The 16,148-nt window shown below is 36.5% G+C and overlaps 1 protein-coding gene across 1 annotated transcript; it reads right to left on the minus strand.

Moving 5' to 3' along the window:
- Nucleotides 1-3,646: 3,646 nt before the first annotated feature.
- On the minus strand, nucleotides 3,647-10,633 carry LOC26514645. The gene is made up of 2 exons (XM_014903922.3): nucleotides 9,833-10,633; nucleotides 3,647-9,778 (listed from the first exon to the last, which is right to left on the minus strand). The coding sequence occupies exon 2, from the start codon at nucleotides 7,503-7,505 to the stop codon at nucleotides 6,123-6,125; it is 1,383 nt and encodes a 460-aa protein (XP_014759408.2). The 5' UTR covers nucleotides 7,506-9,778; nucleotides 9,833-10,633; the 3' UTR covers nucleotides 3,647-6,122.
- Between the last annotated feature and the right edge of the window lie 5,515 nt (nucleotides 10,634-16,148).

Consider the following 16,148-nt stretch of genomic DNA (forward strand, 5'->3'; position numbering starts at 1 on the left):
TCGGTATCTTCCTCATGCAGTCTCAGAGTTGGTCGTCGTAGCAAGTCATATTCGTCGAGTCCAGAATGCTGTGTTGAAACAGGTAAAACAGGTGATTACAAAAATACAAACACAACTCCCACCGGGAAGACGACTACCCATTACCAGTGGAACAGCTCGAGTCTTATATCGACTGGCGACCATTCGGGTACAACAAACCGATGAATTGTTGATGTTGCATACGATGTTCCGTTGGTCGAAGAAGAAAATCACGGTATATCGGATGCAGCCGATTTCACAAATCACGAGAGAAGGCCTGGTGATAACAAAGACGGAAACAAGATATCTGGCAATAGATGACTACCGAAAACACCACTTCGCAATCAGTCAAGAACACATTTAACTGTGTATCAGCGGGACGAACGGAAATAAGGTAGGCGAATTTAAGCATACGCTTTTTAGCCCGGACGCCCACCAACTACCGTGTACAACGGCAGCACTATCAAAACATCGGGTAAAGGAATGTAAACCACAGCCAATAAAGGGGACCATTTATTAGGTTCAATTGACTGAACAGAATGCATGGGTCTTTGGGACCACGAAGCCAAAACAATGACATGAATGTATGCTCAGCCGAAAAGGATCAAATCATCATCGAATGTGTATGCAATCTGACAATCAGGCAAGATTGTGTGATCCAAAGCCCTTCAATCACATTATTGGGACGAGCTCAATTGAACTCATCAGGAACAGTAAAGATGACAGAAAGTTATGTTCACGAGTGGCCGTCACAGGAAAAGATAAGGATAACAGAAGGGCAGTTGGAGTCAACACTCGGGGGATTAAAAACATGGACGAAGCAGGCGCAGGAAAATTTGGACAACGAGGCAGGCTGGAATCTGGCTCATCAATACTCCGGGGTAAAATTGTAAGGAGTAGCAATCCTCATAGCCGCATGGGAAGCGTACACGCGATGTGCCACGAAAGATACCTCAGCAACCCATCACCAGAGGACGATAGTACTTGGGTGCTTGGGTGCAGAAGAATTCCAGCTGATCGAACAACGACCCGGTCTAGTCACGTTGAGAAGGGATGGACATCACAGGAGATTCGAAGTACACGAGTCAGGGACTCCTCAGTAAAGGGCAAGCAAGAAACCACATACATAGTTCATAAGAAGGATTTATGGAGTTAAGGTAGTATTAAGAGGCATCACCATCAATGGTACCCATCGAGGAGGCACCACTATCAGTAGAAAGGTTGTCGTCACTGTCCCAACCTGAGCGACTACTAAGACGCCATCGGGGAACACGGCCAAACAGTCCTCCATCCTAAAAGAGGCAGGGGTACCGTGGCGAGGGAGGTGCCGCCATAGTTCCAGAAGTTGAAGTCGGAGCGACGTAACCGGAGGCTGCGACAATATTCGTCCATGAACTCCAGTATGCTGGAGTCGCGATCGTGGGCAGCCCATTTCGGACGACCGTAATAAGGAGAAGAAGAAGAGGAACGACATGATCAATGGAGATACTGAGAGTGGGGCATAGATTGAAATACCAGCCTCTATTATTAAGTACCTCAATGGGGGGGGGAGAATGTTGGCACCTATTGCCAAGACCTACAACCCTATATTCACACTTAGTAATTTGATCCAATCAATATGCATCATCATGTCGCAATATACAAACCCACTAACCTATTAGCAATAAGCATAAACAATATCCAACGGTGCCAGATGCAGAAATCAGCATTATCAGCGGGAAGAATGACCGACTGACCGAAGCAAGCAACACCCAAGCAAAAAACAAGCAATGCATGAACAAGCAATTTGAGTCAGCAGACTTAAAGGTTGGTGACCCTGTCATTAACATTAGTTTCACCACGTTCATAACATTGACCTTTTTTACATTAAATTATTTATAATTTAGCATCTTATATAAAAATTGTTCTTCTGAAATAAAGATAGTTGCGAAATCAGAGTGAATCGTCTCGTCACTCAGTGTTTGAACTACGGCACTTTAAATGAACCTACTTCGAGTGAACCTGTGTAAAACGGTTCACAAGTTAGAACTCTCCGCAACGCTATCTACTTCGCTTGGCTCCAGTGTAAACGGACCATAAGTAGAACTTTCATCATCGAACCTACTTCGAGTGGCTCCTGTGTAAACGGACCAAATGTAGAGCTTCATTATCCAATCTACTTCAAGTGTGAAACGGACCACTAGTAGAACCCGTGTTACCCACCCTACTTCGAGTGTTGCTCCCGTGAAACGGACCACATGTAGAAACCCCGTTACTCAACATACTTAGAGTGTTGCTAGAGAAACGGACCACAAGTAGGACCGGCCGATAAGGAATCAGCCGAACCACCATACCATCTGTACTTGAGGAGAACCAGCCTAGGACTTCAAGTACCCCAAATCAACTCCAGCCTAACCACAGCAAGCGCCTGGTCAATCCAAGCAGTCCCTTGCAGAATCAAGGTAAATTTAGTCAGACTTTATACGTTCTTTGACTACAACTCCGGGACCTACCGTCATTCTCCAGCGAGTTCATTAAAACAGAAGAACCAGCGAGTTCATTAAAGCAGACGGTAAGTCCTACTTTGCTAACTTCTGGCGGAGCCAGATGGCAACTTATATTATTGGATATCCAATATATACCAAAAAAATCTCTATAAAGTCCCAATCTTGTATCTTAAAAATCAACGAAGTTGTGCCAGATCCGATCATTCAGTTATATTACAGCAAAGGGATATAGTTGACCGATCACGGCCGTTCCAACTTACATACTGCGTGCAAAGAAGGATACAAAGAACGTGCAAAGTTGGAAGACGAAAGCTTTAAAACTGAGAGACTAGTTTGAAGAATCGGCCCTATATGCGATTCGATATATATCTAATAATATAAGCTGCTTCTTAACTGTATATACACTTTGGCTCCGCAAGAAGATAGCTTTCCTTTTTTATACCAGCTTATAACAGCCAACAATTATTATATTAAGCCAAAAAATTATTTTCTATTGACTTTAAATTCTATAGATAAAATTGTCAAATTAAATTAAGATCAAAATGTTGCCCGTTTAATCTATGGCTCTCATAAAAAGGCAGGTTGAGATCACATGGGCTTGTAAAGAGTTACAGTGACGTGCCTAAAGCGGAGTGAAAAAATAACCATTCCGCGTTACTTTAAATTTGTCAATCATGACTACTTAACAAAACCCATTATGAGCAAATTATGTTAGCTTTTAAGAAAGCTAAAGCGCGGATAGACAATATTGTTGCAAGCTGAGAAAATAAATTAAGAATTAGGGCAAAGTAGCAGTAGGGAAGGTTCCAAAAAACAGGTTGGTAGTAGTACGTTAGAAAAATCATTTGATATATGGATTAGAAAAAATATACCTTTATTGGCAAGACTAATTAGCTTAAGAGAAGTAAGAGATTAGCGTAAAGTAGAATTTGCAAATTGTAAAATTGACAATCCACTCAATTCATATTCGATGTTTCGCATTTGAATGTCGTTTTTTGCATATTCATGCTGACCTTTAGTACGAAAATAAAAAGAAAAGATTTTTTCGATTAATAATGCCTTTCTTAGCTTCAAAATTTGAATATTGACTCAGCAAGGCAATTTTGAATGATTATTGACAGGATAAATTCACATGATAAAATTGAATTAAAATACAAAAATTTCAAATAAAATAGATATACATATAAGGCAAATTGCCATTATTTAATAGAATATAGTATAGTAACGTACAATATATTTAAAGTGCAATATCATATGAAATAAGCAAATAATATAATGTATTATTTGCTACGTTTTACGTATAATGTTCGACTGGACGACTGCGGACGTGCACTGCTGTCTGCTGATCACCGACTTCTCGTTCTTACTGCTGACAACTCACTGCCCCCTCTCTCGAACGAATAGCAACTAGATCACCCATCTTGTAACCATAATTGTTCTTTCTTTTTCTATGAAACGCTTTTTTATAGTCCTCTTGTGCCTGCTGAATTTCCACCTTAGCTTCTTGCCTGGTTTTCTGTCGCTCTTCGTCGAAACTATTGTACATCTCCTCCTCTAGCATTTGCAGAATATTACCATTAGCATCATCTTAATGCCAATGGCGAGCGCTTCGTAGACTTGTGTAATGTGCCATTGATGACTCGCTGTACCTTTGGCACAAACTAAAACCACTTATCTGGCTTCTCCGCTGCCAGCTTTGAGATTATGGCCAAAATGGAACGATTCACGCGTTCAACTTGACCGTTTCCTCTTGGGACCCCTACATGCTTGATCCCGTTTTCCTTAGCGTACGCCTCAAAAGCAGCTGACGTAAATGCCGATCCACGATCACTGATGATTCGGCTAGGATTACCGAAAACATCTGACCAGTTGTTCAGCTTTTGCAAAACCTCTTTACTGCTGGTGGTTTTAGTTGGATACAGCCAGACAAACTTTGTGAAGCCATCCACAATCGCAAATATGTGTTTATATTGCTTGGCTGTGGCATCCATTATCCCCAAGTGGTCTACGGTTCGGTGTGTAACGGTTCTACTCCTTTGTCGATACTGTGAAGAAATCCCTCTTTGTTGCCCAATTTTTTGTTGTACATGATGCATTTGATACAGTTATTGATGACCTTAGCCACCTTTCCTTCCAAATGTGGGATCCAATAATTTTGTTGGATAGAATGCATTGTTTTCTGAGTACCAAAATGGCCAATTCTGTGTGCTTCTGTGATGACCTCCTTTTCCATAATCTTTGGGACTACAAGCACATCAGTGCCTTCGACTGATCTGTACAATAGGCTTCCTTTAATTTTGAAGTCGTCATAAGGTTTGAAGATTCATAAGGTCGGCTGGATAAAATTTCTAAAATTGCTTTGATCATGGCATCATCATGCTGCGCTTTCTGTAGTCTGGCAGAAACTTCTGCAGAGACTATCATTATCTGATGTGGGTAGCGGCTTAAACAATCAACGTGCTTCAATCGGGTGCCAGGCCTATGTTCCACTTCGAAGTCAAACTGCTCCATGTATACAACCCATTCTGCCACGTCACGCGGAACATCCCGCTACTTAAGGGTTTGCTTGAACGCGGCACAGTCGATAATCAGTTTGAATGAAATGCCAAGTAGGTATTGGCGAAACTTTTTAAAAGCCAAATACACTGCTTTTGCCTCCAGTATATAACTGTGCTTCTTCGATTCGGCCGGTGTAGTTTTCTTACTCCAGTAGCAGACTGGATACAACTGCCCGTCGTACCACTGCAATGTGGCACCAAACCCATCCTTCGAGGCATCTGTGTGGAGCTCTGTTCTGGCATCTCTATTATAAATTCTTAGAACAGGCTTCGAGATAAGTACATCCTTCAATTCTTTCAGCGATTTTAGCTCGGCATACTCCATTCGGAACAACTCATTTTTGCGCAAAAGGTTTGTTAGCGGCTTTGCGATCTGGGAATATCCTCGAATGAACTTGCAAAAAAACCCAGTGAGACCCAGAAAAGACTGCAGAGCTTTAATATTCTGCGGCACTGGACATTTTTCGACTGCTTTTGTTTTTTCTGTTCCCGGCTTGATTTTGCCTTCTTCAATTACATGGCCTAGAAAATGGATTTTCGTCTGGAGAAAATGGCACTTCTTCCATTTTATCTTTAGGCCATACTCTGCTGACTTCTTGAACACGCTCTCCATTTTCCTCAGACATTCGTCCGCTGTTACTGCATGTATGATTATATCATCCATATACAGATCCAAAACATCATCGTTCATTAGCTTTTGGAACACATGGTTGACAAATCGAATAAAAACCGCTGGAGAATTGCGAAACCCAAATGGTGCTTTGTTGAATTCAAAAAGGCCCTCCTTTGTAATGAAAGCGGTGTACTTTCTGCTATTTTCTTCGACCGGCACATGGAAAAACCCGTTTTCCAAATCCATGACTGTGAAGAACTTGGCCCTCTGGAGCTTTTCCAGCACGTCGTCAATAACAGGTACCGGGAAGCAATCTTTAAGTACCATTTTGTTGAGCTGCCGGTAGTCGACACAAATGCGGTTGCTTCCATCCTTCTTTTTGACAACCACTATGCCACTGGCAAAATTAGACGTTGACTGCCGAATTACGCCTGTATCAAGCCACTCCTAGACTTGAAGTTTTACCGCTTGTGCCTCGTTGGCAGCGATACAACTGGGTGCCTGCCGAAAAGGCACAATGTTATTATCCGGCACGATCTTGAGCTCGATCGGGCATTCGGCTGTTTTTTCCATCATGTTGAACTCGCTAACCATGGTTTCAACTGCTTCTTTAAGCTGCGGAGGAGTTTCTATATCAGTGTTGGTCTCAATAACATTTAGAATACTTAGCTGATTCGATTCCACAGTTTCCTCCCCAGTAGGGGGATAAAACTCGAAGCCGGCTGCTGTCATCTTTACCCGAAACTTTGCCACAAAGTCGTATCCTAGTAAGGCATCACAGACCATGGCATTTTCCGGCACGACCAGGAACCTGTGTGTAAGCTTCATTTCGTCGATTTTGGCCTCTGCATTGAATTGACCAAGCGGGCGCGTCACGCCATTTCCAAGACCTCGTAAGGTAGAGGCACTCTGCTGCAGACTAACACCACTCATTTTCTTGAAAACGGCTTCTTTAATGATTGAGACGTCAGCTCCAGTATCCACTAGAGCTTCCACCCAGATGTCACCGATGCACAACTTTTTAAGTCGACGTTCCTCATAGGCAATACTTATTTTTGGTGCTGTACCACAGTTTTTCGCCATGTGTCCGCTTTCGTTGCAGCGAAAACACTTAACCTCACTTTCGCAGTCTTTTCGAATGTGATCTTGGGCACCACAATTAAAACAATGCTGCTTTTTCCCAGAATTTGCCTGTGCGCCGTATTTACTTCTATTCGGCTGAATTTGTCGTTTCTCCTCTTTCTCATAGGTTTGATTACTTTCATACACTTCGTACTTTTCTCTCAGTTCTTTAAATGATGAACAGCCGTAAAGCGTAAATTTGAAGTCACTTTTGAGATTCAGACCATCTACCACATATTTTATAACTGATTCTGTGTCTATGACTCCACGCGCAGCAATGCGTTTCATTTGAAGAAGGTACTCATGAAAACTTTCGTTTTTGAGCTTCACACGCTCCATCAATTGCTTGTTTATTTCGGCGCTGCCTACTTTTACTCTAGCGAATTCATCAATCAACACTTCCCGCAATGTATCGTATTCATACACAATTGCCGACTTCAAAAATAGTGCGGCTGTATGGGTCATCTTGGCACGAGCTTGCACATATTTTTGTTTTTCACTGAGCCCATATGCGTCGGCATTCAACTCAAAGTTTTGAAACCACGCCTTCACTTGCATATTACTACCGTCGAATTCGGGTATAATTTTTGCGAAGTTTTCCACTATCAGCTTTCCCTCATCTTTCTGAACTTCGTCTGCCCGAATTTTTAAAGTTAACAACTGTACAAACTGCTGGAGCATTTCATTATTTTGTGTAACTAAATTCATATCACCTTGAACACGGGTGTTTTCTCTTTTCTTTCAACTTTTTTTTCCATCGCTTTTGCAACTTTTTCAGATTCTTTTGTCTCTGACATTATCATGCGTGATCGCAGCGAGTATAATTCTCTCGTTTGCACAACTAACGGCTTTACGTTTGGCTTTTCTTCTTTTTTTGTGTCTGCTTTTTCTTTTGCGGCTGCTTGCAGTAATTTTGCCTTTCCTCTTCTCACTGTCGTTTTTTCTTCGTCGTCGGTTCCTGTTTTTTTTTCGTTCATATGCAAGAATTACTCAGGCACCAAATTTACTTATGCACTCTTTTTTTTTCGTTGTTTTCGGTTGAGCCCCCAAATATAAAGCAAATTGTCATTTATTAGAATATAGAATAATAGAATAGAATAATAGAATATAGTGTAGTACGACTGCGACTGGACGACTGAGGGCGTGCACACCTGGCTGCTGATCACCGACTTCTCCTCCTTACTGCTGACAACTCACTCCGACTGCTGGTTCCAACTCTTCACTGCTGACTCCGATTCGCACTTCATACTCGCTCACGCCGCATCTCCCATCTTACATCTAACAGACAGACCCCCCTTTCAAACAGACCCCCCTTTCGCTACAGTCCACTTACTTCGTGACGACGGCGTTCGCAAGTGCGTTATTGTGCTTTTTGGGTGTCTTTGTTTTTCGTGCTCTAGTATAATCGCAGTAGTTTTGTGTTCAATAATAAATTCGTCTAGCGGACAAGTGGAAAAAAACGACCTGATCATGGAATTAGAAGATAAGTACTGTATAAAAATAATTTTATAAGTTATTTCTTCATTATATTTTGATTTATAAATTCAATTTTGGAAAATCCTTTTTCTATTAATTTTTTTTAATGAAATTTACAATATTTTAGTGATTTTGTTTATGTGTCGCGCCTTGTCGCCTGGAACTTTTTATGAAGGAATAAAATATATTCTGTCGATAACTTAAAATAAAAAAAACATTTCCCCCCAACGCACCCCATTTATTTTTTTAGTGTTTCAAAGTATGCGGTCATCATTTTCATTAAATCGACATCCAGAAGGTTTTTCGAAAACCCAGAATGCTCTTCACGAATTACAGGAGTCACCGTAGAATTAATAAAGATGTTCCAAGTTATCCTTGAGATTGTATCATGTGGACACGAGATCGATCCGAATGAATTTGATAACTATGCACAAAAGACTGCTCGATTATACGTTGATCTGTATGGTTGGCATCCAATGTCGCCTACAGCTCACAAGATCTTGAGGCATGGTGCTCAAATAATATCAGTAGCCATTGTACCGATCGGACAGCTATCAGAGGAAGCCGCTGAAGCACGAAATAAACATTTTAGAAAATATCGTGTGGACTATGCCAGGAAATTTTCTAGAGTAGACTGCAACAGAGATATATTAAATAGGTTATTGCTAACATCGGACCCGTTGATCAGTTCCAGTACAAAGAAGAACAAGAAGAAAAGCAAACCTCTTTTCAAGGTGGCAATATCTATTTTAATGGAAAGGTCCACGAGTTATTATAGCACCGACTCTGATCAGGATAATGATTCTGATTGACTGAATTGCATCAAAATTTCTTAAAAATTTTTTTTTCCTTTCTTCAAATTTTTTTTATTATTATTTTTTTACATGAAATTATGATTTAGTATTAGCTTCCATTTCATAAAGAATAAAAAAATGCGAATAAATAATTTTTTCCGGATTTTTATTTCAAATACTCCTATGTGCATCGGTGCAGTCATCATCTAGCTTGTGTAGTTCCTTCCAGGTCTTCCTTATTCCCTGACGTTCAGTTGGATATATTGTTGGTATATAAACAGTGGTGACAGATGCTTTAGCCATTGGTTTACGTAACAAATACCAAGCAGCTTCTTGTGCAGGCATTTCGACGGCATGTAGGAGATCAACGCTCAATTTCTTCGTTATATCTACTATATCAAACTCTGGATTTTCGTCCATAACCTGAATAATCTGTCTTTGTAAATTGCTGATGCCTCGATTATGTTTGTTCACGTATTCGACGACATAAGCAGCACAAGCGTACTCATCTTGAATGATTTGGAAATCCATGTTTGATTGCAGACAATGGAACACAAATGGATTAAAAGGATTATGCCATTTTTCAGCTGGTGTTCGACGGTAAAATAACTTCGGTCGCGTTATTCCAGCTCGGATTATATTGTAATAATGTTCATCAGAAACAATATAATTCTTAGCATAAAAATCATCAAATCCATCGTAATCTAAGTTCTACAAATTGTTTCTCAGTAATTTGTATTTTTCCTTATACTCTTTAAAACTCACCGCATCGAAATCGGAATCCGTATCTTTCATTGGCATCAATGTTATTGTATTACGCGATGGTAAAAAGGGTGCTCCAAATGGACAATTATCTTTTTTCCCAGGATCCAATTTTTTGTAACACGTGAAGGTGTGTTTATGTGTTATGAGTTTGATATTTCCAGAAGCTTCTGATTCTGCTATTGAAACTAACTTGTCGACCATATCTATGACTTCTTTGCTGTTACTTAATAGATCTTCTGGAGCGTTTTCCAACCATAAAAGTATGTGGGCATGGGGACTTCCACGGTGCTGGAATTCTATTCGTTTGAAGTTATGTTTCACTCGATAATGAGTGAAACCATAATGAGCCAAATGGATTTTCTCGTTTTGACTGCAAAATCTTCAACAAACAATTCACCAATTTGTTGAAGTAAATTGCACATGTGACTGCGTCCTCGTTGACAAGTTCAGCTTTCTGTGCATATGACATTTTTGATAGAAATTCATCAGAAACATTTTCTCCATGACTTTTCAGCCTGTACAATAATTTGAGCAAATCAGTCCACCCAGTTTCATTTGCACTGAGTGTCATGAAAGCAGTTGGAGCCCCTAATTGTCTAATCATAGCGAAAAGGTCTTTTTTTCTATCAGACCAGTACCAAGCCGAATTCGGTATGCAACGGAGGAAAGCTAGGTTACCTTCAATACAATTATTGATGTAATCTTCGGATAGTATAGCTTCTTTGGTGACTTTGCTGTTATGCCCAACATGTTTGAAAGCAATACTAATTAATACTAAGCAATACACATACAAGTAGTGTATCCACAGATACACTTAATGTATCTGCAAATACCCTAGATAACGAATCCCCCATAAAACCAGTATACCCTGCTATACCTATTAAATCGTATATAAACAACATTCCAGAGCCTACTGTGGGAATAATTCAAATAGGCTAGACACAAACCCTTTCCCATAGCATTATCATTGGCATCCAGACATAAACATAGACATAAACCATTCACACGCCTTTATCGACGACAGTAGACGTAAACATCAAACCCCTTTTGCTCCAAATTCATAAACAAGTGCCCATCCTGGGAACCTACATGTCAGCATAAAGCTCTGACCAATCAAAACTATTCAACCAAAGTCCATCTCTGCTGCCAGCGTCGCTGTCACCGATAAAAGCTATAGTTATAAGAAAATTTAATTTGTAAAATCAGTTTATAATCAACGATCAATCCAATAGGATATCTTTATAACTCATTCTTGAATTTAATAATAAAATTTATAAAATAAAAATCCTAATTTTTATTTTTTTATTTTAAATCGAGAATTAAAACATATAATTGGCGCAGTCGGTAGGATACAATTATCCTCGCGTGTTTTAAGTATCGAACTAAATACATCGCGAATTTATTGTATCCGCAAAACGAATCTATAAACATTTCTAAACATTAGTGAAATCACGAATGAGGATTTCTAGTGTGAAGTGCAACAAACATTACATAAAAAAATTTTAATACCAGGGAACTCAGCATTAGTCAAATCACGAATGAGGATTTCTAATGTCTATTTGAAATAAACAAATAAAATAAAATTATTAACATAATCAAGACAATTTAAAAAATAAAAAAACATATATATACCAAATTAAATAAATAAACTTTAAAATGCAATCTGAACAAGCATCCACATCAGCTGCAGCAAGGCACATCCTGTCTGACAGCAATATGAATCATTTCTTCATGCAACTAAAACAAATTGACAAATTTGATGGTGATACAATGTATTTAGCACTATTTATAAAAAGTGTTGATAACTTGATTACCCAATACAAAACAACATCGTCTACTCAGAATGAAATCATTCAAGGAGCTATCCTAAACCTCATCGTTGGACCTGCACGTACAATTCTTCTTAGGAATTCAACCCAGGACTGGAATGAATTAAGAACCTTACTCATCAGTGAATTCAACTCATCAAAACCCCCACATCTCATGATCATGGATTTACATAAAATTAAATATCAAAATAGTTTACGTAAGTTTATTGATGATTTAGACAAACAGACAAGTAAAATTTGTAATAAGTTAAGTCTGGATAATAATGCAGCAAACACTGTTATATTTTCAAGAATATTAGGTGATCATATAGCAGAAGTAATTCGTGAAAAATTACCATTACGAGTGTACATATCTATATGCAAATACGATATATCAACTCCAACTAAATTAAAACAAGCTGCTCAAGCTGTAGGTCTTTATGATGATGATGATATATATAATTTTTCCCGAAGTGTTGAAAATCGATATAATATACCAATGGTCTCCACATCTAATACTTCTAATACTAATAACTCTAATAATAATCAAAGGGACAGAAACCAAAATTTCAATCAGAATGTAGGAAACAATAGGAGTCAAAATTATAATAATCGTGGGACATATAATTATCAACAAAGACAAAATACTTTTGATTCAAATAGAAATTTTAATTCAAACTATAATAATAATTATAGATACTCTCAAAATCCTTCAGGTCAAAACTCTCCAAATTATAATCGGTCTGTTAATGTTCCTCAAAAACAATCAGACCAACAGAATAGACCAGAACCAATGGAAATAGTTGAAAATTTTCAGACACAAGCCTCGGAAGAAACACAACAGCAATAAAAATAAAAATTGATAATAGACCATGCATTTGCCTTATTGACACAGGTTCCAGTATAAGTTTAATAAATGAAAATTTTTTAAAATATCCAATTAAAGAGAATAATATAAAAGTTCAAACAGTAGGAAATTCAGTCACTTTGAATAAATCTATTGAATTTATAATTCCAAAATTATTTAAATCAAAACAAAAATTTTTTGTCAAAGAATTTTCCAATCATTACGATTTTCTTTTAGGACGTAATATTTTATACCTTACATCAGCCCAAATAGATTTTGGAAAGAATACTGTTAAACTAAATAATTACGAATTTCCAATGATCAATATAATAAAGGAACATAACAAAAATTATACAAACATGTTAGAGGATGAAGAACACATTTACGCATTGGAAACAGAATTAAAAACTAGTTATATTAGAGATGATCATCTCAACAGTGAGGAAAAATCGGCACTACATTCTCTAATGTCCAAATTCTTTGATATTCAGTATCATGAGGGTGACAATTTGACCTTCACAAATGAAATCAAACATAAAATAAAAACTAAACATGAAGATCCCATTTATAGAAGACCATATGCTTATCCCTATATTTATGACAATGAAGTAGAAAACCAAATAGCAGATATGATTAAACAAGGTATTGTCCGCAAATCTAAATCTCCTTATTGTAGCCCTATAGTAATAGTACCCAAGAAAATGGATGCGTCGGGCATTCCAAAATTTCGTATGGCTATTGATTACAGAGGACTTAACGAGATAACTATTGACGATAAATTCCCCATTCCCAATATGGATGAAATACTAGATAAGTTAGGAAAATGTCAATATTTTACAACGTTAGATCTGGCAAAGGGATTCCATCAAATTGAAATGGACCCAAGATCAATTCAAAAAACAGCCTTTTCCACCAAGAAAGGACACTATGAATATACTAGAATGCCTTTCGGTCTAAAAAATGCTCCTGCTACATTCCAGCGATGTATGAATAATATTCTTCACGATATAATAGGAACTCATTGCCTAGTATATTTAGATGATATTATTATATTTTCGACCTCCTTACAAGAACATATTCAGTCCCTTCAAAAAGTCTTCGTCCGATTAAGAAAATCCAATCTTAAACTTCAATTAGATAAATGCGAATTCATGAAAAGAGAAACAGAATTTTTAGGCCATATAATTACTACTGAAGGAATTAAAACAAACCCAAATAAAATTCAAGCTATTCACGATTTTAAAATTCCAAGTACTCCTAAACAAATTAAATCATTTATTGGTCTTTGTGGATTTTACCGAAAGTTTGTTAGAGAATTTGCAAAAATTGCTAAACCAATGACCCAGTGCCTTAAGAAGGGTTCAAAAATAAATGTCAAAGATAATAATTACGTTGAAGCATTTGAAAAATTAAAAACTCTAATTACAAATGATCCAATACTTAGATATCCAGATTTTGAAAAAACATTTGAATTAACTGCTGATGCTAGTAATTATGCTTTAGGAGCTGTCCTAGCTCAAGAAGGTAGACCAGTTTGCTATGCAAGTAGAACATTAAATGATCATGAAATAAATTATTCAACTATCGAAAAAGAGTTATTAGCCGTAGTCTGGGCAACTAAGTACTTCCGACCCTATCTATTTGGAAGAAAATTTAAAATTACATCCGATCATAAACCACTAGTTTGGTTACACAATATTAAAGAACCTAATATGAAATTGAAAAAATGGAAAATATATCTTAGTCAATATGATTGTGGTATGAATTACATTAAAGGAAAGGAAAATTATGTAGCAGACGCCTTATCTAGGCTACCTAAAAAAGAATCAAATAATGAACAACTAGAAGAAACATTTCAAAACGAAGATGATTTACAAAGCACAGGAGCTACTATACATAGCGCCCAAGAAGATAATGGCAATTGTATTCAGATTACAGAGCGTCCAATTAATGTTTTCAGTCACCAATTAATATTTGAAAAGGGAAATGAAGATAGTAATGAATTAGTCCGGTATTTTAATAAAACAATTAATACAATAAAATATAGTAACATGACGGAACGTACAGCAAAAGATATTATTCTTAAATTTGTATGTGGACACAATTTTGTAATGTACATAAATAATGACGAAGATTTCGCAATATTTCAAAGGGCTTTCATGGAATTAATTAAACCAAATTTGGGAACAAAATTAATGAAAACATCAGTAATACTTCCTAATATATCTACCTACGCAGATTTTCACGAGAAAGTAATTAATATTCATGAGAAAACTATTCATCAAGGTATTAAAAAAACATATGAAGATTTTAAAGCTAAATACTATTTTCCAGATGCACAAAAATTAATCCAAAATATAATTAATAAATGCGATATTTGTAATTTATGCAAGGCAGAACATAGATAAGTAGCATTAACATTTGAAAAAACCCCTGAAAGTAAAAATATCCGTGAAAAATATGTAATTGACTATTATTTTATTGATCAAAGAAAATTTTTAACTTGTATTGATATCTATTCAAAATTTGTTTCAATTATAGAAACTCATACCACAGATTGGATCGAAAGTAAAAAAGCATTACTTAAAATATTTAATATGTTAGGTAAACCAAAAATAATAAAAATGGATCAAGATCCCGGATTAGTATGCAAATCATTACAAAATTGGTTAGAAAAAGAAAATATTGAGATCGAAATTACTAGTAGCAAGAATGGTATAGCTGATATAGAAAGAGTTCACAAAACAATTAATGAAAAATTACGAATCATAAATACACTTAATGATGCTGAAGACAAGCTCATGAATATCGAAAAAGCTACATATGTTTATAATCATGAAATAACACATGACACTACAGGTAGAACACCTGCTGAAATATTTATTTTCGGTATGAAACCTAATAAAAATTTCCAAAAAATAAAAGAATCAAAAATTGATAAAATTAATGAAAAACGGGAAGAGTATGAGGTAGATTTAAATTATGCAAAAGTTGAAAAAGATATGAAACGTAAGCCGAAACTTGTTAATCCATTTAAGAAAACAGGAAAAATTTTACAAAAAGATGAAAAACACTGGCAGGAAATAAATAGGGGTCACAAAGTAATAAAACACAAAAGTAAATTTAAAAAACTTAAAAAACGCAATTTTTCTCGTTATTCCAGAAATGTTGAAAATTCTGACTCTGATATTGAAAGTGATAATAATAGTACCATGGACAACGTTACCATTAATAACGGCTCAACAAATTAGTATTGTCCCAATTACTTCAAAAAATGGCTATTTACTATTGAATACAGGAACTATAAAAATACCTCTTAATTACGAACACCACATGATAGAAATAAATCAAACAAAAATATTAAATACATACCAAGAATTTATAAAATATGAAAATTTATATAAAACAATTCCAGATATAGCATTAGCACTTAAACAATTAAAACATGAAATAAAAGGGATTATCCCATCAAATAGACAAAAACGGGGATTAGTAAATATTGTAGGATCAGCTCACAAATATTTGTTTGGTACACTAACAGAAGAAGATAAAAAAGAATTAGAAGTAAAATTAAATAATATAAAAGAAAATATGATAGAAAATTCAGAATTTAATGAAATCATTGGTATAATAAATAAACATACAGAAGACATAAATAAAT

Source organism: Drosophila ananassae, chromosome XR (genome assembly GCF_017639315.1).
Source record: "Drosophila ananassae strain 14024-0371.13 chromosome XR, ASM1763931v2, whole genome shotgun sequence".
In the NCBI taxonomy this organism is placed as follows: Eukaryota; Metazoa; Arthropoda; class Insecta; order Diptera; family Drosophilidae; genus Drosophila; species Drosophila ananassae.

Bases quoted from the DNA above. Each gene is read 5' to 3' on its own strand.
- LOC26514645 (XM_014903922.3), bottom strand. From the start codon at position 7,505: ATGAATTTAGTTACACAAAATAATGAAATGCTCCAGCAGTTTGTACAG.